The sequence below is a fragment of the Photinus pyralis genome, unplaced genomic scaffold, assembly GCF_008802855.1.
Source record: "Photinus pyralis isolate 1611_PpyrPB1 unplaced genomic scaffold, Ppyr1.3 Ppyr1.4_LG9, whole genome shotgun sequence".
NCBI classification, from domain to species: domain Eukaryota; kingdom Metazoa; phylum Arthropoda; class Insecta; order Coleoptera; family Lampyridae; genus Photinus; species Photinus pyralis.
The window spans coordinates 21,438,678-21,459,989 of record NW_022170878.1 but is presented as its reverse complement, the minus strand read 5'-3'; the positions used below and the strand labels follow the sequence as shown (position 1 = coordinate 21,459,989).

At 38.4% G+C, this 21,312-nt stretch overlaps 1 protein-coding gene across 2 annotated transcripts; it reads right to left on the bottom strand.

Annotated features, from left to right (window-relative positions):
- Positions 1 to 208: 208 nt before the first annotated feature.
- Positions 209 to 20,737, bottom strand: LOC116180224 (clustered mitochondria protein homolog). 2 transcript variants are annotated; one of them, XM_031500111.1, is made up of 16 exons: positions 20,439 to 20,737; positions 20,003 to 20,112; positions 19,635 to 19,950; positions 19,229 to 19,359; positions 19,048 to 19,184; positions 14,913 to 15,142; positions 14,316 to 14,860; positions 14,093 to 14,267; positions 13,766 to 14,044; positions 6,707 to 6,912; positions 6,354 to 6,659; positions 3,792 to 4,403; positions 3,620 to 3,745; positions 625 to 840; positions 371 to 579; positions 209 to 322 (listed from the first exon to the last, which is right to left on the bottom strand). In XM_031500111.1, the coding sequence occupies exons 1-16, from the start codon at positions 20,536 to 20,538 to the stop codon at positions 229 to 231; spliced, it is 3,792 nt and encodes a 1,263-aa protein (XP_031355971.1). In that variant the 5' UTR covers positions 20,539 to 20,737; the 3' UTR covers positions 209 to 228. The 2 variants fall into 2 exon arrangements, with proteins under 2 accessions (XP_031355971.1, XP_031355972.1); XM_031500112.1 differs by having other exon boundaries at positions 20,003 to 20,109.
- Between the last annotated feature and the right edge of the window lie 575 nt (positions 20,738 to 21,312).

The window sequence follows — 21,312 nt, the reverse complement described above, 5'->3', positions numbered from 1 at the left end:
AATATCACTAATTCTTTTAACCAAATTTAATGTAAAAACAATTAACACTTCTGAAAAAATTTGAATCCTATAATTTGGTAACAAAATTATGAAATATGCAAATTTGCCAACGAATTACGTATAAAAAAAACATCAATGGTGTCGAGATTACAATCTTTTAACTAACGGCTACGATCTAAACTAAATTCAACACTTAAATGCTAAGGTCTAATCCATAGTTTGGCATTTTTAATGACTTTCGATTGCACATTGCTGCTCCTCTGTGTGCTCTTTCAAGTTTTGCTTCTCGATTTCCGCTTTGAAATTATCGATATCTTCTTGACTGGAATACAAATTTAGTCATGACAATTGCAAACTGTATTGAGCTCACCTAATTTGAACAAACAAAATACCATTAATGACATTGAGCATATCTAACACAGATCCCATAGAAGGCGGTTGTATCTGAATCGGAGGTATCGAAGCTCCATTTTTACCAGTGTAAATCTCGTTCATTTTCTTTTGTAAAACCACCGCCTGCTGCGTTAAGTGTTTCAAGCACTCTGACGATTCTTTGGTTTTTTCGTGATTGTCTCCCAACTAAAATTCCGACTAAGTGTCCGTTCCAAAGCTGCTACATCTTACCTGTCGTTTGTAGATTGTGTATGCTTCCTTCTCATTGTTGAGAGCCTCCCTGAATTTACCCATGCAACTGAGCGTCCTCGCTACCAAATGGTAGCTGACGGCCACCTTAAGCGATTTGACACCGTAGTATTTGATATTTAAAGCTAGAGCTTTTTCGAGGAACCGTAGTGATAGGTCGTACTCGCCGACGGCGTGAAGGATTAAACTTATATTGCTCTGAAATGACGAGTTCATTAAGTTGACAACCACAGAAAAAAGCTCTTTGCCAAAAAAAAATCAGGATAGACGTTGAGATAGAGGACATGTGCGGTTTACTTTCTGGGGAGTAAGTGCAACCTACAAATTTAGATTCGTCATGAGGTAGGAGAAATGTTTGGTATTATACTTCGTAAATTTATGACTTATGACGTCACAAAGATGGCCGCCGGGCGAAAATCGTAGTTAAGCATTCTAAAGTCTGGTTTCATGTATAAGGAGTAAAAGTATCATAAAAATTTTAATGGAGTATAAAGCCAGGATCAATGTTTGAGATGATATTTCTTAAATTTAAATGAAAATTGAGTTAACGGTTGACTATACTGTGATGGAACCGAATTAGCCCGCTAAAATTCGATTTAAATATTCCCGAATACGATCCTGGCGCGACGAAAAAGGTCAAGATTGCGCTTTGTTTCGTTTTCGTGGAACACGTGTTTTTTTCTTCTTTGCTCTACATTGAAATGGGCCATAATTTACAATAAAAGTGTCAAATATTACGCTATGCGAGGAAACTTAATGACCCGTATCGACCCGGCTCGAAGCACGTTCAATTTTCGTCTAGGATTTGTTTAAAAAAAAAAGGGGGAGAATGCGGCAGAAGTATTCGTGCTTTTGTTGAGACCAGAAGTAAATCTTTACGTTGCGAATAGTGCGTGCAGCTTCGACAATTACAAAGGTGATGTACTCGTTTTTTTTATCTCTACGTCTATTGCATCCCTCTAATAATATGATCGTGTTCGATTATTTGCCAATTTAATGTTATTCCCGTACCGCATGATTATCGGCATTTATAGCACATTCTAGATACAAATTGCACTTTGAATTATACTGGTCCTACTGTGAATTACTGACTGATTTACGTGTTTTATTTATATTTAGATACTGTATGTTCCCTTAGGGACTATATTCAATACAAGTATGCAGAACTACATTTTAATTTATAATTGAGTTTATTGCAGCGCATTTCGCTATTGTTTGCATGAATACGTTACTGTGTATTTACAGGGTGCCTCATCTGGGGGCGAGTAACGTACGTTAGGTGGTTGATTGTTACATATTGCACTTGGCATTGTGAATTAATTACTTGATACCAATGTTTACCACGACATGTTCCTTTGTATTGTTGTAATGTGCTGGTACTAAAAGTTATGCTCCTACTATTTCTTTGAACCAGGTGATTATGATTATTAATATTTGGCAGGGTGACTTGTTTTGAATATGTACTGTGCTATATTTGATGTCGATATATAATCTCGATTAGACGTAGCAGAGGCTGGCTAAAGTTCAGAACTGACATACGCAGAGATTATGTTTCATGTATTGTTTTTTTGTGTCTTTGAAAAAAAGAGGCATTCTGACAATATTTTTAATCAATCCGATTAGTCGATCCCTGACATGTAGTGACCGAATGTTGGTTTTGTGTCAGTCTTTGTTATGCCAGTGCAAATATGTCAACGCCTACATAAATTGTGTATATTTTGTTTATAATTATGTATGCGTGCGAGTTTGCCGTTGGTTACTCTGTTATTTATGTTATGTCATGATTTGTCTTTTGATCGGTTATTGTCAGTACTCATGGTAGAGAGCCTGGAGTTCGGTAATTTATAACCCGGCATTTTAAGACTAGTGGGTTGGACTGGCCCTAGAGATGTGTGAATGAATGAGTTGGGGTCCCGCTTAGTCGTACATGAGGGCGCTGGCTAGGCCCGGCCTCACTTGCGCAGGGATTCGCTAAAAGCGTGTTCTCGTTGTGACCTTATGGTTGTGTTAAAGAATTATCCTTCCTATGTGAAAGGCTCTTCTGAGAGGCCAACTCCTAGCGATTTCATACAATGTTGACATGTCATGACCAGAGCAACTAAAGACTACTCGGTGTGGGATTTGGACTGGCCATCCAATATCCAAACCTATTATATGAATTTATGGTAATGTTTTAATGATTGTTTTTGTTATGTGTGTGTAATATTTATTCCTTAGGAATTCCAGTGGAGCCTGGGGTTCGACATTGTATTGATGTACTTGACAACATGCATTTATGCCATTACAGACAACTAATTTTACTATAAAGTTCAATATTAATTTGTTGGCTGGGTTTTTTCTTGGTCAGTTCTTTTTTTCCCAGCCTATTTTTATATTTGTACTCGGTGAACTACCATTTTCTAAATTTAATCTTGCAATGCGAACTATTTGGATTAAATCTCCGTTTTTAAAGCATGTACTTGTTTTATTTGTATTCCTTACTTGATCCTCACTCCGACAGGCAACACATATTCCGTAGCGACTCTTAAAAACACAACGTAGTAAATGGTCCTATTATTTGGTTATTCATGTTGGGTAGCTTTAACTAGACGATCACGTGCCATGGGGTTCAGTTAGTTTGGGAGGGAAAGTTTTGAATTTTAAATCTTGAGTTGCGCTGTCCCTCGGGGCTGGCCTGGGTTCATCACAATACCTTCGATTTTTACAAAATATCATCTTGAATAATAATCTTGGCATTATGCTGCACCGATATTTGTATGGCACTCTTAATCCTTACAAATCAAACCAGACTTTGGAATGATAAACTACAATTTTAGCCCGGCGGCCATCTTTGTGACGTCATAACTAAGCTACCGAATTTTACGAAGTATCATACCAAACATTTCTCCTACCTTCATGACGAATGGAAACCAAATCGTCCATTTTTGACCACATGGCTCAACGCCTAAGTAGCAAACAAAGACAAAAGAATACTCACATCAAGTAAGGCCACTTCGGGATGACTTTCCCCGCAAACAATTAACGCTAAGTATCGCGCGCGATATAACAATTTTAAAGCTGTACTGACCTGGCTGTTGGCAAAACAGTACAAAGCTAAGTGAGCCTGAAACAGAAAACTATACCGAGTGCGAATCATGTTGGCGACTTACGTATTCTGTAATTGTATAAGGATGATCGATGCCATTAACTCGTTCCGACATTAATACTGCCTTCTGCTGATACGCCATCGCCTCGGTATGCTCGCCCATAATGTAATTTAGCCGCGCGATCATGCGCAGACACTGCGCGATCTCGGGATGCATGGCGCCGTAGACGTTATTAAGTAAATTGAGGGCTTCGCTAATCAGCTCGTAGCCGTCCTTCAGGTACCCCTGCTGAATTTTATTTTGGCCCGTCGTGTAGAAATTGTAGGCGTCCGTCGCTCTCGGGTTGATGTGCCGCACGACGGGGAATATGTTTAAGATGTCCTCCTCGTAAAATATCACCTTGGCTTTCGAATCGAAATTGTAATCGCGCAGTAAAATTTGTAAACCGGTTTTAAGGCAGAAGGAGCGAAGCAGCGAGACCTTTTGAAGGGAGTACTTCTCGATGGCCGATTCGATGTCGCCCGCCAGCAGGTCATAATCGAAATACGATTTTAGTTCCGTTTTGATTTGAGACCATAGGGTTTTTGGTGTTAGATTCGTCCATTCGTTACTGTCGACGTAAGAAAATTGATTGGTGCGCCCTCGACGTTTATTGCGTTTTCGATTGTTTTTCGACTAAAAATGCCCACAGTTTTAGGTTCAGTTGTGAGTAGCTAAAGTGGCAGTCCAAATTTTACAAAGGTACATAAAAAGCAAAGGTCATATGCGAGAGGATACACAAATTTCCACCGTGAATCGGACACCCGCACATACAACCTAAAATGTGTACTGTAACGGGTGGCCGCTTTGCAGTTTTACAATCACTTTTTTCGAATTTAGATTTCGTTCAACATAGGGAAATTTACACACATACCGCTTCAGAGTAAACGTGAACGAAAGTATGGAAGTGAGCTAATTAATCATGAATTTTAAGACTGGTCCAAGATTTTTATAACAGGGGATCAAGCAATTAGTTACAGTTATAATTTTTGAACGTTATCACCAGAGTAGGACGGCAGGCTGGAAAATCTGGTGTTCTTTCCACAAATTTGGGAATTTTATATAAGGTAAGTAACACGTTTGTGCTTCCGTTCCCGCTTTGGGAAATCGCTACCGCGTCGTTGACCAAGAGGAAGGATCGACAACCTCCTGGTGGCGCTTGAGATTCCGTACCGTTCCACCAAGTTTAGCGCACTGCTCCGTCGACTACTGAAGTTGATTCATTTTTTAAATAAAATTCAATTAATCCATTTTACAAGTGTTCTTATTCCAGTTCAATCAAACCAGAGTATCACTTCCGCAACGTAAAAGGTGCCGCTCCCTTTAGAAATATGGAAACAGAGCGTTTCAATCGTACAGTGCACTCTCTGACCTGCGTATTGCGAATCCGAGTAAACCGGCTTTAAGTTCACGAGAGAAACACTCGAGTTTGTGATTACGCAAAACAATAAAATGCCAATGTTTCCCTGTGTTGATATTAATTTCGCCCAATTTATTAACTATGTCTTGTTACAGGTGAAATGCACCGAATGTCTTTAAATTCCCTGCCATATGTCGTTGCGTACAAATTTGATTTGTCGCACAAACACGTCACTCAACTTTAAAGAACTTGCTTTTAACCAGCCATTAAGTACTGTTAGCGATCCGAAAAAAAATCTTTGTTTATCAGATTATTAACTTGCGATTCGCGTTTAAAAGCAGTTCACAAACTCGAAAATGTTCCTTTTAGAAAATTTTATCACTAGTAACTAAACGACCTTGCTACGAATCAGGATGCTAAAGTTTTTATTTGCCACGGAATTGACTGTAATTCGTCTATTTCCACATGTATATGATGCAATTTGTGACGAACCTGAATTTGTTTAAATGTTCATCCACGATGTATTCGACATTTCGGAATACTCGCTGCTTAATATATATTTTCCCGAAATTCTTTACTACTATCCGTATGAAACTACCCCAATAAAATGCATGTTCTGATTCTCGAATTTTGCACGAAAACTTCACACACGCGAATTAAAATCTTTCGTACATAAGATGGTACTTACCTGCTTTTGTTAACTTGGCTGGGAATTCAATTTCACTTTAAAATGGTATGCGATAGTTGGCAAAATTCAATTTTCAACGATAGAAACATTCGCGCGTCTTCGAATTTAATTTTCAACGCACCCAAATAATTACGTGTCGACTGTTCCAAAAGCCTCATCTCATACACCGACAACCCCCGCACAGTCCGGTCTCTTTTCGCTTATCTCGCACCGCACGCTTCTAACGAAAACGTACACGTTGTTATCGTTCGACATACTTTCGTTCGCATTCGCTAGGAAGCGGTACATGTGCAAATTTTCCTATACTGATCAGAATACGAATTCGAAAAAACCGTTACCCGCTACCAAATATCAAACCAGCGTTTTTGTATGTACTACTGAAGTATGAAGTAGCACAAGGAACCAAAAACTGGTGCACCTCTAAACAGCGGGCAGGAGAATTGATACACAAGTGAGTACCTCTCTCGCCGTGATCATTTTTGGCGACCTTGACGCGTGTGCAAAATTTGAACTACACGATCTATTCGCGAGCACTCACCTCCTCCGTACCTTGAAGTGGATTATTAATAACGCCGGAGTACAAGAAACAATTCAAAAAGTGCGCCACTGCGACCGAAACATTCATCAGCTCGGTACCCTGCAGGTAGACAGTAAAGATGTGTTTAAGCCCGCGCAAGATGAGCTCCCCGGCGGCGATACTGTGCAAGTACTCCAACTGCTTCACCTTCCCTAGAAGATTGCAAACCTTTCCCAAATACCGTATATTGATGCCGCGATTGTGCATCGCCTCGGATAACGTGAAGCCGTCCATCGGCGCCGTAGTGTGATCCAGGCAATCGCGAATCTGAAAAAAATTAAAATAACCGTGGTCTTTCTAGGGGTGCAACTTACGAAGGTAGGAATTTGAACCGTTAGCAAGAAGTCGGCCGCGTCTTTGATTAGCTGCCGCTGTTTGGATAAGGCGGGATCTAAGTTTTCGCAATGGCGAATACCCGGAGAATAAACGTCCGGATTGAAACGAATGTCGAATTCCGTTTCTTTCAACGAGCCGACGGCGAGCGCTGCTGTTTTTACTATACTTTTGGTGCTCTCCTCAACTAAGGGGTAGAACAAGAATCAGCGGATACAAAGTAAACCAAGACTGGGTCAGTTTTCTCATTAGACCAATGAAAACTTCTGAACTCAGTGTGAAAGAACCCAGATATTTTAGACATTTTGGTATCAAACGCCGTTTTTTTTAATTATTTTCGCGTGTGTCGCGAATGTCCTTTCACTTTCACCTTGACCTAAGTACTTTCTAAAGTCACCGCAACGTGACTAGCAGTCCCGGCGGACTTCGTATCGCCTTTGCAAAATCCCGTTCTACTATATCAGAAACCTTCGCTGGCGTTACGTCCAACCATTCCGCAAAGTATCATCGCAATCATATGAACGGTTTAGCCAGGCATAAGAGACATACATTATTTACATAGATATATATATATAGTCGACCAACGAACTTTACGACATCCGGCAAAAATTTTGACGATATGACATCATCCACCCTTTCCGATACAGTTATCAGTTTGCGGCCATGAGAGTATATTTTTTGAATTGCAATATGAGGCTATTGCGCCCTTAAAAAATAAACCATACACATTTTTTAAAAAATTCTCTCCCTATCTCTTTGCACTCCAGTGTATACTGTATATAAATTTTTATTCCGTGTATCTTGTGAGATCATTAAAAATTTTACATACCTTATAACATCCTTGCAACGTTGCCATGATTACTGGCTAGTAAATACGGATGGTAGGTTCAAACCAAAGGTAAATGTGTCAAGGGCGTTAAAAGTGTTATCGCACGGTTTACTATGGAAGACAGAGATCAAATAGCAATGTTTTATAGTAAAATAGATTATAGGTACTTTTTCTATGCTTTGTTTTTAACAAAACGGCCGGTTTCATAAACAATGACATAGAGTAAAATTTACTCTATGCCAATGATTAAAAATATTGAAATGTTAGCCACCCCTCGATTATAAGTCTAGGTGTTGGTGATTATATATGTCTGTCTAATCATAGTTTATGAAGTCGGATATTAATCTATTAACTTTTCATCGTTTGCCTTTGCTCCCATAGGGTACGCAGTAATTAATGTCGAAATTTTTAGGAATTTCATCTAACATGCTAGTTTCACACTAAACTAATAGTAACAGCTAACTTATGGTTGCGGAGTGGTACAAAGATCTAAAAATGGATGCTTGTACCAGTATTTAGAACAAATAAATGAGGGACAAACAACCAAAAATATGCAAAAGACCAAATTTCGTTTAAATTTAATCGGGTGCAACCTTTTGAATTAAATAATGGTACAGAATAGGATTTTGTGAATTTTATCGGGGGTCGCTTCATAGTTGCAAGTGACAAAAAATCGAATAGCGAATGTTTAGTTTAATATAATTCCTATCGAAATGGTACAAATAATATTAGAAAAGTCAGGGTACAATTGAGTTTGTCTGTACCACTATTTAGAACAAATAGGAGGGGGTCAATAACCAGAAATATTAAAAAACGACATTTCGTTTAAGGTTAATCGGATGCAACCTTTTAAGTTAAATAAAGGTGGGAAATAGATTTTTGTGAATTTTAATTTTAACGGGGGTCTCTTCCTAGTTGCAGAGTGATACAAAAACCTAATAGTGGATGTTTACTGGAAAAATTCCTTTTAAAATGGTACAAGTAATATTAGAAAAGTCAGGGTTCAAATAATTTGTCTATACCAGTATTTAGAACCAATCAGAGGGGGTGAATAACCAGAATATTCAAAAACGAAATTTCGTTTAAGGTTAATCGGATGCAACCTTTTAAGTTAAATAAAGGTGCAAAATAGATTTTTGTGAATTTTAATTTTAACGGGAGTCTTCCTAGTTGCAGAGTGATACAAAAACCTAATAGTGGATGTTTACTGGAAAAATTCCTTTTAAAATGGTACAAGTAATATTAGAAAAGTCAGGGTTCAAATAATTTGTCTATACCAGTATTTAGAACCAATCAGAGGGGGTCAATAACCAGAAATATTCAAAAACGAAATTTCGTTTAAGGTTAATCGGATGCAACCTTTTAAGTTAAATAAAGGTGCAAAATAGATTTTTGTGAATTTTAATTTTAACGGGAGTCTTCCTAGTTGCAGAGTGATACAAAAACCTAGTAGTGGAAGTTTATTTTAAAAATTCCTTTTAAAATGGTACAAATTATATTAGAAAAGTTCGGGTTCAATTGATTTGTCTGTACCAGTATTTAGAACAAATAGGGGGGGGTCAATAACCAGAAATATTCAAAAACGAAATTTTGTTTAAGGTTAATCGGATGCAACCTTTTAAGTTAAATAAAGGTGCAAAATAGATTTTTGTGAATTTTAATTTTAACGGGGTCTCTTCCTAGTTGCAGAGTGATACAAAAACCTAATAGTGGATGTTTACTGGAAAAATTCCTTTTAAAATGGTACAAGTAATATTAGAAAAGTCAGGGTTCAAATAATCTTGTCTATACCAGTATTTAGAACCAATCAGAGGGGGTCAATAACCAGAAATATTCAAAAACGAAATTTCATTGAAGGTTAATCGGATGCAACCTTTTAAGTTAAATAAAGGTGCAAAATGGGTTTTTATGAATTTTAATATTATTGGGGGTCCCGTCATAGCTGCAGTGTGATACAAAAACCTAGTAGTGGAAGTTTATTTTAAAAATTCCTTTTAAAATGGTACAAATTATATTAGAAAAGTTCGGGTTCAATTGAATTTGTCTGTACCAGTATTTAGAACAAATAGGAGGGGGTCAATAACCAGAAATATTCAAAAACGAAATTTTGTTTAAGGTTAATCGGATGCAACCTTTTATGTTAAATAAAGGTGCAAAATAGATTTTTGTGAATTTTAATTTTAACGGGGGTCTCTTCATAGTTGCAGAGTGATACAAAAACCTAATAGTGGATGTTTACTGGAAAAATTCCTTTTAAAATGGTACAAGTAATATTAGAAAAGTCAGGGTTCAAATAATTTTGTCTGTAGCATTATTTAGAACAAATAAGTGGTTCAATAACCAGAAATATTCAAAAACGAAATTTCGTGTATGGTTAATACGATGCAACATTTTGGCTAAAAATGGTGCAAATAGGTTTCAATTTTAATTATTTTTAATTTTTAATTCAAAGGAGATTTTCAAAATATAGTACTAATTCTATTGAGATGGCTACAATTCAATTTATTGACTCTCTCTTTATCTCTGAATCAATATATATATATATATATATAACAAATAGGGGATCGCCTGAATATCAACAACGTATAACATTCAAAAGTGAAATTTGGATTAGAACAGCGAGTGGAACCTAACTTAATTTCTTCCCATTTAGAAGTATTAATTGACTATAAAATAGATGATGTTAAAGAGTTCGCAGAGTATAAACTTTTAATTATACACCAAACGTTAATGTAATTCTTCTTCCGTTTATTTTGCTAAATAGGTGCAAAAGCAGATATCGTGGAGTTTATTTATAGAAAGCGCGATTGCCAAATTTCGGATGTAGTTAGGGGCTATGAGTAGAATCGTACATTTTTTCAATTATACGCTGGATGTCATTCAGTCGCAGTTATGACATTGCGTTTGTATATTCAATATACACACCAAAGCTCCTGCGCGCGCTCTTCACAGCAAAGCGCGGAACTAAAATATACTTATTAATTTTACAACCATATCTTTTCGACATCTTCCTGAAATTGCTTCCCCCTCACCCTTAGGGGCTCTAGAGTGAAATAACACGGGAAAACGTTTCGACATCCGAAATCGGATGTCGAAACGTCAACGGATGTCAAAGAGATAGGGAACTTTTTACGTTTGGATGTCGAAAGGTGCGGTGGATATGTCTATAAATACATAGATACAGCCATACCCCAACATAGTTCAAAAGGACGTACCATCTATTACCATCACTTTCGGCACATTAATTACGTATAGCGCTATCCTTTATAGGGTACGTTCCACTTAACGCCCACAACGATCACGACCGCGACCGCGGTTTTGTCGTTCCACTAGCTTAGAGGCGTTGTGGGCGAACCCTTAAGTGGAACGCTTTTGGGTACGGTGTGACGTCACGCGTGAGTGAACAGTTTTCCAACATGGACGCCGTTGAGGAGATCGTAATGCGTAAAGGATAGAAAGTGGGGTGGATTATGAATTCAAAAGTCACATTAAGTTAGTAAAATTTTTTTTATTTTTCAGTACCAATTATTGACACATACTTCTTCGCTTTACACAAGATATGGCTTCTTGTTAATAAAATATTGAAGACGACTTTTGAATTTCTATCATAAATGTTGCGGCCATACTTAATACGATGATAATGAACACTTCTCCCCAGAATTTCTTTTGGGAATGCAGCTTTGAAAACAATTTCTCTTCTTCATTCAAAACAAACATGCATTTTCATTAATCGTTGCATTACCATTTATACGAGTCTCATTCGCATTCCCTGGTAAAGCACTTTGCAGCAAACTAGTGGCAAATCTAAGATCTGCAATAAAGAAAATGGTGTTAGAGCAGAATTTTCCTTAACAAATAACTTTAACATTCACGAATCAGCATATATACTTACCCGTTTGTGCATGTAGAACATCCATAGTGATGTCCACCACAAGGTTACGTACTGAAACACGTAATTATATTTTCTCCATAGCGAAAACGAAAAATTTGTAACGCATGCGTGTTCAAACAATTAGTGTCTGACAGTTAAATGTCTCTAGAAATGTCTCCTGTCAAGAATGTAAGGTTATAAAATTAGAACTCCCACGCTGACCCAGGTACGATAGGCGAGCGCCGTGGGCTCGTTGCGGTCGCTAGTAATGACGTCATATCTGACGTCGCGATTGCGACCATAACGACTGTGGTCGTTATGTGGAACGGCAGCCGGGCGTCGTGGTCGTTGCGGGCGTTAAGTGGAACGTACCCATAGAGGTACCCTGAGCATGGAAGACAAGATTCGCATTATTTATTATAACTGTCAATCAAATTGTTAGCACAAATCACACAGAAAATTATCAGATTTGAGACTTTACAACATAAATAAACCGCCTTTTTATTTATTTAAATCGCATAGCAGCAAGAAATGTTACATTTAAAATGGAAGATGTTACTTAGAAAACTGGCAAATGAAGAATTTGAAAAAATTACAGCTGACAACTGGAAGAAAGTGTGTGAAGATGTGGAAAGTGATTAATTTAAAAGAGAAGTTATATTGGTTGATGTTTCTGAACTTTATAATAAGTGTTAATAATGACAGTGATGATAAGGATTTGTCAATTTCATCTGACGATGATTCGGATTGTGAACTTTTACAAACGTAATGAATGTTCACTAAATGAGAATTATCATCAATTGGATATCATTGTTAAGATTTTGTATTTATTTTAAATAAATGTACACGTGTAGCTTACTACAATTAGCACTATAATTTCAAAAAGAAACCCCACCGATTGGACTATGCCGAAAGGTAGGCAAGACGCGTAGCGACCAAAATTTGATATTGCACGCACACAACAGTCTATAAATCTCGCTTTCCTAAGAATATTGCACGCATCCTTCTTTGTGATCATGATACAAACGCACTGCATCATATAGGCCAAAATGATAATTGGAAACGAATTCACTTCCTGTCGCAACTTAATCTCCGTTACCATTACGCCTAAAACCATGCAATTAAAATTAAAATGTTGAACATAAACTTTACTTACTTACGGTTTTTTTGATATTCTGCAAGCCAGCAATGAATTCACTGCAGCACATCATGCCAAACAAGGTAAACATAGTCCCAAATTTGAATGGCGTAGCTCTATGTAATAAAACTATTTCAGGAATAACAATTATGGACGCGTCTATCATTATGGCAAGCACTAATGTTATTCGTATTCAATTGATAACGCAATAATTACATAATATTTAGTGAAAAAACCGCCCATCATGTTTAGGGCGAATATTTTTAGTTAGATTTGATTTCGCGGGATCGTGAAATGTGTCAACTGTCACATGACTTATGGGACGCGCTAAGTTTGTTTTAAGCGTCCGATTCGCGTACGACATAGTGGTTAATGCAATAAAAAGAGATAGAACATGTTTCTTCTTGGTTAGAAAGTAATGGAGAGATGTACAAATTTCTTAGATATGTTTTTTAAAAACCGAGGTACGTTTGTTAAGGATGGCTGTATCTAGGTATTTATATATCTATGATTATTTATAAAGTCACTAAATATAGAAAGTACCGCAATCCATTAGGCTCGTGTGTTAGAGAGAGAACGCATGATTTTTGCCCAAAAATGGCGGAAATTACCAGATTCTAGTAACTTTAATGTTACGGATTGTTCCACCTGTTTTTTTATATCTAGTGACTTTAATTATTTATTAGTAATGGCGCCATCTACTAGCTACATTGCGATTTAAAATGACGGAAAAGAGAAGATTATTTTTATACAAACCTTGTCCTGACAACAAATACAGTGTATTGTGAGTGCCTTGGTCATTCTGGGCGTTGCACGAATAAGCGAGGCCTTTTTGAAAGGTTATTTCAAATAGTCGTCCACTATCAAAGAGCCATTCTATAATTGTGATTACAAGAAGTCCAATTCACTTATATAAGTAAACAAGAAATTGAAAAGTAAAGAAAAATCAGAAGCGACATCGGTTTGTGAAGAAGACTGTGCATCTGCGAAAGAAAATTGGAGACAGGGCCGGATTTTAAAATTACTAATTTGTTTTAATCGATCGCGTCGTGTGCGTGGTACATTGTTTGCAGGCCCTGGGTGCCATTCTTTCTTTTCAGCATTATTAACAATTGAGATTCAGAAGTTTTCTTCTAAGGGAAAATCGGTAGAATTAGAAACTGTTACAGAAAGCGATTGATACAATGCCCCCCAAGACTTACGTTCCAACTTGCCGCCGTCCGTTATGCTTTCAACGATCTTCTTCGCCTCCTCCGTCTCAATTTGATTATCCTTTTTCTCTTCGGAACTCTCCTTATTGTTCACGGCCTCGTTTTTGCGCAAATTCAGCTGTTGCAAGTGGAAGGCGGCGTACTTAATGAACATCATGTAACGAGAATCGACAAAGCTGTCGATGAGCTCCTGCCTGAGGCAACACAACTTGTGCTTGTGCTCTATCGGAAAGCCCAACATCATTACCTCTTTGCTCAACTCCTCGTCCACTAAAACAGACCCGTTACGTAAAGGAATGCGTTAAATTGGGAACAAACATTTCAGGAAGTTGACATCAGGAGGGAACGTTCGTAGCAGGTCGAGAATGTAATGGCGTCCATCGTTACCAATGATACCCTTGCATTCGACACTGGAACACAATTCGATCGATTCGTCCTTCTCATTTAGTACGTGATGCGGAAGAATCTTAAGCTGCTGCCCTGCTTTATTTAACTACAATGATAAAACTCACCACGAGCAAACCAACCGTATCACCTTTACCAATTCCAAGTACTTCGGGTGCGTCAAAACCGTTTTCCCGAAATCAATCGACCCGTAAACAACTGACTGCTCTTGTTCGCGTTCGAGAATGCCGGGAATAATCGATTGGGCGGTAACGCGGTACCCGCGGTAGTCGATGACGACAGTTCCCAACGTGTACAGGCCGGGTAAGTCGACGGCGCTATACACGCGAACGCCCTGTAGGTCGTTGCGGGGCGCCACGAACGCGGCGGCGTCACCGCCCAGCTCTTTGTAGTGATCGCGAACGTCGAAACCAAAAGAGAAGAAGATATTGTTCCATATGAACATCTGCATTTTCGCCTCCTCTCCCGGATTGATCGCCATCACGTTACCGTCAATCACAGCCATCGCCCCCCGAGTTGCGGCGGCAACGAAGTCGCCGTGAACTTTAAAAATCGCCCTCTCGCGAAGCAGACGTTCCGGCAACGTTTTTCTCGGCAACTCTCTGGTAGTCTGCAGTTCCTCGTTCCAGTCTCTCGTCTGTCCGGGAATGTGCTCTTCGTAGCCCAACTTCGAGGAGAAAGCTGAAATCGTAGACCTAGACAATTTGAAATGGAAGTAACGAGGCGAACTTACTGTCTTCGGCGCGAATCGCGTCGATCGTGTGTTCCATCACGGGGGCGGTCCATACGTATATTTGATACGGGGTGGCGACGCGCTCGAAGGGGTGTCTTTGGCTACGTTTCTTTTGTAAGGTCGTAAAATTACGTTTGAATAGCGGCGATATTTGGTTTAGTAGTTCGATTAACGAATGACACAAGTGACTTGGTGAGGCCGCTTTTGGATTAAAGTCCTGATCTGTTGATCTAAAATAATTATTTAATAGCTACTCAGATAATTACATAAACAAAAATTTAAAGAAATTCGCCCCGCGACAGTGCCTAGTCTGAAAAAGTGTTGTCTGTGAGGTGGAGTTCGGTGTATCTCCCTTGAGAAGACAACAGAGAAGTGAGTTGCAGAAAATTTAGTGGAAGTGCAGGAAGAGTTAAAATGTCAATCCACCATTCAAAACAGGGTATTTGTTTATTTAATTTTGTGGCAGAGGTACTGGAAGACTTCTAATTAAACTGACGTCCAGCTACGCATTAGACTAATGTGTAATTGTTTGAAAATCAACGCGGTTTCAGCTCTATAACAGCCTCCCATCAAAATTCAAAACTCTTGGGCAATTATATTTTTAAAAAAAATTATTCACACATTTAATAGATTCATAAAATAGTAAAATATAATTTTTAATCTATCATATTTTTTATTTCATTTATTTTTTCTTGTTTACAGCTATCTTTTGTTGGTTTCCCAACACCTCTCTAAATAATTCTTTTTTTAAAGCGAATTTAAGACCAGTGACCGGACTGGTTTCTTACATTTGGTAGTATGTTAGATATGTTGATAATATATGTACATGTCTACACATCGAATATCTAAATAATATAAAAGGATGAAGCCGCCAACAAGAGGTTGAGTGGAAGAGCAGCTTTTAACTCCGCCTCTAGTGCACAGAATTATATTTTTGTTCCTTTTTTTTTCTTAAAAAGTACTAAAGGCATTATTATTATTATTATAACTTCTTTAATTCGATCCCGAACCAAACTCTATAATCTGTAGTCTTTATGGCGTTTTAATTTCTTTTTCTTTTGAGCGTCTATCATACAAAAAATTGACAACTCACTACTTGACGTCCACACAGTCTGATAACTAAAAAAAATTAATTTTCTTAAAATTATGCTACTCGTCGTCCTCGCACAGTATTCGCAAGGGAAGGGGAAGGTTTACTCAAACACAAACTACTAACTGCAGCAGCTTCTAATGGCCAATTGAATGTCTGGTCTTCACGCCACAAGAATACTAATGTAAAATTGCAAGAAGGTTGATCATTAGTTTTAGATTGCAAAAAAATTAAAAAAAGAGCAGCATTCCTTGCTAATGGAGCACTACCAGACAATCACATTTCAATCACAAATAAATAAAATTGTAAAATACGAAAAAACAGCGGAATGATAAAAAAACATTCCGCCGAAAAAAAAATCAAAAGATGAGAGGGGCAAAAATCCCACCCATCCCAATGATCCCATTAAAAAAAAACGACAACAGCCGGACACAATGCTCCCATTAAAAAAATAGAGACAAAGATCCCACTTAATCCCGTTTCAAAATAAAAATTTAAAAAAAATACAAAAAAGCAGGGGACAATGATCCCAACCATCCCAATGGTACCATCTTAAAAATTCTAAGAGCAGGAGACAATGATCCCGTTAAAAAAAAATACGAAAAGAGCAAAGGACTATGATCGCATTGGAAAAAACCAAAGGAGCGGGCGACAAAGATCCCACCCCTGTCAATTAATCCTGTTTCAATATTTAACAAAAAACAAAAAAGCAGGGGACAATGATCCCATCCATCCCAATGATACCATCTTAAAGAAATTCTAAATGAGAAAGAGACAATGATCCCGTAAAAAAAATACCAACAAAGGTCTATCATCCCATTGGAAAAAACCAGAGGAGCAGGCGACAAAGATCTCACCCATCTCAATTAATCCTGTTTCAATATTTAAAAAAAACTAAGAAACAGGAGACAACGATCCCATCCATCCCAATGATACCATCTTAAAACAAGTACAAATTGTGCACAACCCTTGTGCAGGTAAAGCGCATTTTTTTAAACACCCCTACGAAATTTCTTCCATAAATAAGAAAGTTGGCACTGCACATCCTACACAAAACCAAATTTGGAAAATGGCGCTACATTTGCTTTTATTCCAAGTGGCTATGTATCAAATTTCATTTAAATCTCCATAAATAAGAAAGTTGGCACTGCGCATGCGCAAAACGAAAATTTTGAAACTGGCATTAAATTTGGTTTTATTCCAACTGGCTATGTATCAAATTTTATTTAAATGCCTCCATAAATAAGAAAGTTGGCACTGCGCATGCGCAAAACGAAATTTTTTGAAACTGGCGTTAAATTTGGTTTTATTCCAAGTGACTATGTATCAAATTTTATTTAAATGCGCAATGGTTATATTTCTTCCAAACGTTCCAATCGCCCTTTGTAGGTACTTTCCTTTGACAATTTACTCTTAAGATAGAAGGAATTATAACCGATCACGAAAAGGGAAGGCTATGGTTAGTATAAATTAATTCCTTTCGATGAGACCTTTCATTAGAACACCATGAAGAGTAGAACATGTGTTTACCCCCCTCCCCCCATTTTCTAAAGTTTAACTTGGCACCACTAAAGGCATGCGTATGCAAAATCTGAGACCAATTGATTGTTGTATGTAAAAGTTATGCACGTATTACTTTCAAAAACAGCATCTCAGGAAATAAATCGTGGGGGGCCCCCCTTTTAGACAGCGAAATTTGATGGCCGTCTGGCACACCTTCAAGGTATAGGCTGCCTACTGCACAAAATTTCCAGGACTCTAGGACCATTCCCGTAGAAGTAGTTCAAAACGGTAGACGTGGGTCCGGACGAACGGACGGACAAAACGCAAACAATAGCACATTCTTTTTAATTCTTAAAAAATGCGCTACAAGCTACAATCTACAACTTCTAAAAGAGCAGGAGACAATGATCCCGTTACAAAAATACCAAAAGAGCAAAGGACTATGAACCCATTGGAAAAAACCAAAGGAGCAGGCGACAAAGATCCCACCCATCTCAATTAATCCTGTTTCAATATTAAAAAAAAACAAAAGAGGAAAGGACAAAGATCCCATTAAAAAATACCAAAAGAGCAAGGGACAATGATCCCATTAAAAAACCAAAAGAGTAGGGGACAAAGAACTCACCCATCCCACTAATCCCATCTAAAAAAATACCAAAGAGGACAACAATCCCTTTAAAAAAACAAAAGAGCAGAGGACAAAGATCCCACCCCTCCCAAATAATCCCATTTCAAAAACACCAAAAGCGCAGGGAGAAATGATCCCACCCATCCCATAATTCAGTTTCAAAATACAAATTTAAAAACCAAAAAGAAAAAGACAAAAATCCGATCCATCCCCGCATGATCACATTTAAAAAATATATACCGAAAGAACAGGGAACAATGATCCCATTTAAGAAAACCAAAAGAGCAAACGACAAAGATCCCACTCCTCCCAAATAATCCCATTTCAATATTTAAAAAACCAAAAGAGCAGGAGACAATGATCCCACCTATCCTATCCCAATTCATCCCGTTTCAATATAAAAAAAAAGAAGCCAATGATTCCATTAAAAAAAACAAAAGAGCAGGGGACAATGATCTCATTAAAAAAACAATAGAGCAAGGAACAAATATCCCATCCATCCCAATGGGCAATGACCCCATCTAAAATATACCAAAAGAGCAGAAGACAATGATCCCATTCATAAAACCAAAGATTCCACCCATCCCAAGGATTACATTTAAAAATATACCAAAAGAACAAGGGACAATTAAAAAAAAACAAAAGAAAAGAGGACAATTTTTTGGGTGGTAGAAAATATGAATCTTAATTTCGGGATTATTAAACTAATTATTTTAGGAGTGAGTGCACTTCCCAGCTTCACCATTTAAACTGACCTCAATTTCAGTACTCTCCCACATGTAGTTAGATTAAAGATAAGCAGTTTTGGTCCCAGAATTAGAAAAGGTACACATCATTAGCATATAACTGTCACTTCATTGTCTATTGTTCCAAAGAGAGGAAATTCATAAAACGAATGCAATTGGTGTACCTACTGATTAATATAGAAACCTCTTGAGCACGCCGATATGTGATAATGTTTATCCTCGAGCGTTACAACATAAAGATACATAAGATCGCCGTGTATTTTCCTGTGACCGGGCGGAGGGTTCCACGCCGAGGTCGTTAGCACCTAAAAGCACACGTACTTCACAAACTCCAACACGAATTTCATACCTTAACGCACTGCGGGACCTTGCAGTCCTTTAGCTGGGGCTGTAGCGCCGAAAGCGGCCGATCCTTGCCGTTGGGCATAATAAATTCGGGTGGCGTACAGTCGACACTCTCCGGTCGTAGCTTCTTCTTTTCTACAAATCAACTCTGTCATTCAAGCTTTTGTAACGGGCGATCAAAAATGAGTTGCTGTCGAGTCGCCTTTGGAAGTTTAAGTTAAATACGATTTCCCATGTAAAAGTTCCAAAGGTGACTCGACAGCAACTCATTTTTGATCGCATAGTACATGCACTCTGTGTATTTAACACAGCCAACTGAGACGATACTAAGATTCTATTGTTTAAATTATTTGTGTTGCACACTCCATGACCCCCCACATTCAAAAGCAAAGGGAGGTTCTCAAACTCACCTAATATATCACCTTGTGTCACCGCGTTCAGGAATGAGAGTGAGCTGCACTCGACTCCGTTGTACGCGTCGGCCGGATCTAGAGACTTTAACAGGTCTCGAATGTGCCTCACGTGTATACGCGCCTCTCGCATCGTGTACGGCTCCTCGACGACCTTGATCACGGAGCCCTCCTTTAAACCTTCAATGTTTTTTAATTCGGCGAAATTATCCAGCGAGTTACCGTCGAGCTGCAGCGAGAAGCAGGTACGATGGCACGTGTCCTCCCTGTCCATCAGCAGCTGGTGAATTTCTTGCACCAGTTCGATGCTAGAAACCTGCGGATTCTCGATAGTATAGTGTCCCGACAATTCGTAGAATTGGCCTTACCTGTATTTCGAACATGTCCGTGCCTGGGCTGACGATTTTAACCGAAAATCCCACGTCTTGTATGAAAACCACTTCATCTTTCTTTGCATCCGATTCGCTCGAATTTTCTGCTGAGAAAAAATTAACGTTAAGCGAGAGTCACGTGGATTCAAAGGGAGGGCAGGAAGATGCTCAAGAAGTGCTTAAAAATAGTCCCTCAAATGACAGAAGGTAGGTAAACAAGGGATTTCATTGCATGGGGCCGTTTCTCTAATTAAAGAACGCAATGGACGAGTAGCAATTCAATTAACGGGCTAATTTAAAGAATTAAATAAAATCAAAGGCGATTGCGACATCGATGCATTGACAAATCAAATCAGCGAACAGCCATTACGTAACGCATAAAAGCGGTAAATGAAAATTGAAGAAGTTTCGCAAGAATCTCGGAGAAACTTACCGGTAATTAGGCCGTTTTCCTTCGATTTGCACGTATTTTCGTCCGAATTGTCTTGGGCACAATTACTCTCCGTTTCCTCAACCTTTGTACCCAAAGCCATTGCACGTTAATTACTGGGTCGGAAGCGCTTGAATTACTACTTGCAGGGGAAATGCGAGTACTTAACAACGGAAAATGCCGGTTTTTCACTAATTTTGCTATTAGAAAACCAAACCGAAAATTATGGGGTTTAGTGCACGTGCTATGCAAGGTCTTCCCCCTCTTAAGAAAACAAAAACCGGGATGCGTACGCGACTACGCGTATTAAAACTCGATAACGTAGGCCGCCTTCATTCATGTTGCGAAGTGGCGCCATCTGCATTTTAAATTTTAAACCGGCCCAATTTCAAATTTGGAAATTGAAAGCGTTCAATTAAAATGAACTGTTGAAGAGGTTTGTCAGTTTACTTGTGCAATGGAGGTAGAAATTCCAAGGGTAGGCTTGGCCCCGATGAAAACCTCACCACTGTCTCAACGAAATTGTAAATGTCACCTTGCATGAAGGCGATGGATGAAGGCAAGCAAGCTAAAAGAGGCAGCGGAAAAGCTACAGCTACAATATTAAATAGCGACCGGCAACTAAAAGGGGTAAAGATAGTCCACGACCACTAAGGACAAGAAAAAAACGAGAGAGACATAAAATACCTGGGATTGATAACAGGTTCAAAATTACCGATGGGGGGATATGTAAGAGAGGCGAGACAACCATCAGAGGGCACTGGCATTAACTTTGCAGATGTGTTGCATATTGACTCCCTCGGTACTGCCATAGTGTTTAGGTACTGCGCAAACGCAAGCGCGCTAAAATTTGAATTTGCTTTAACGCAAAGCGTTA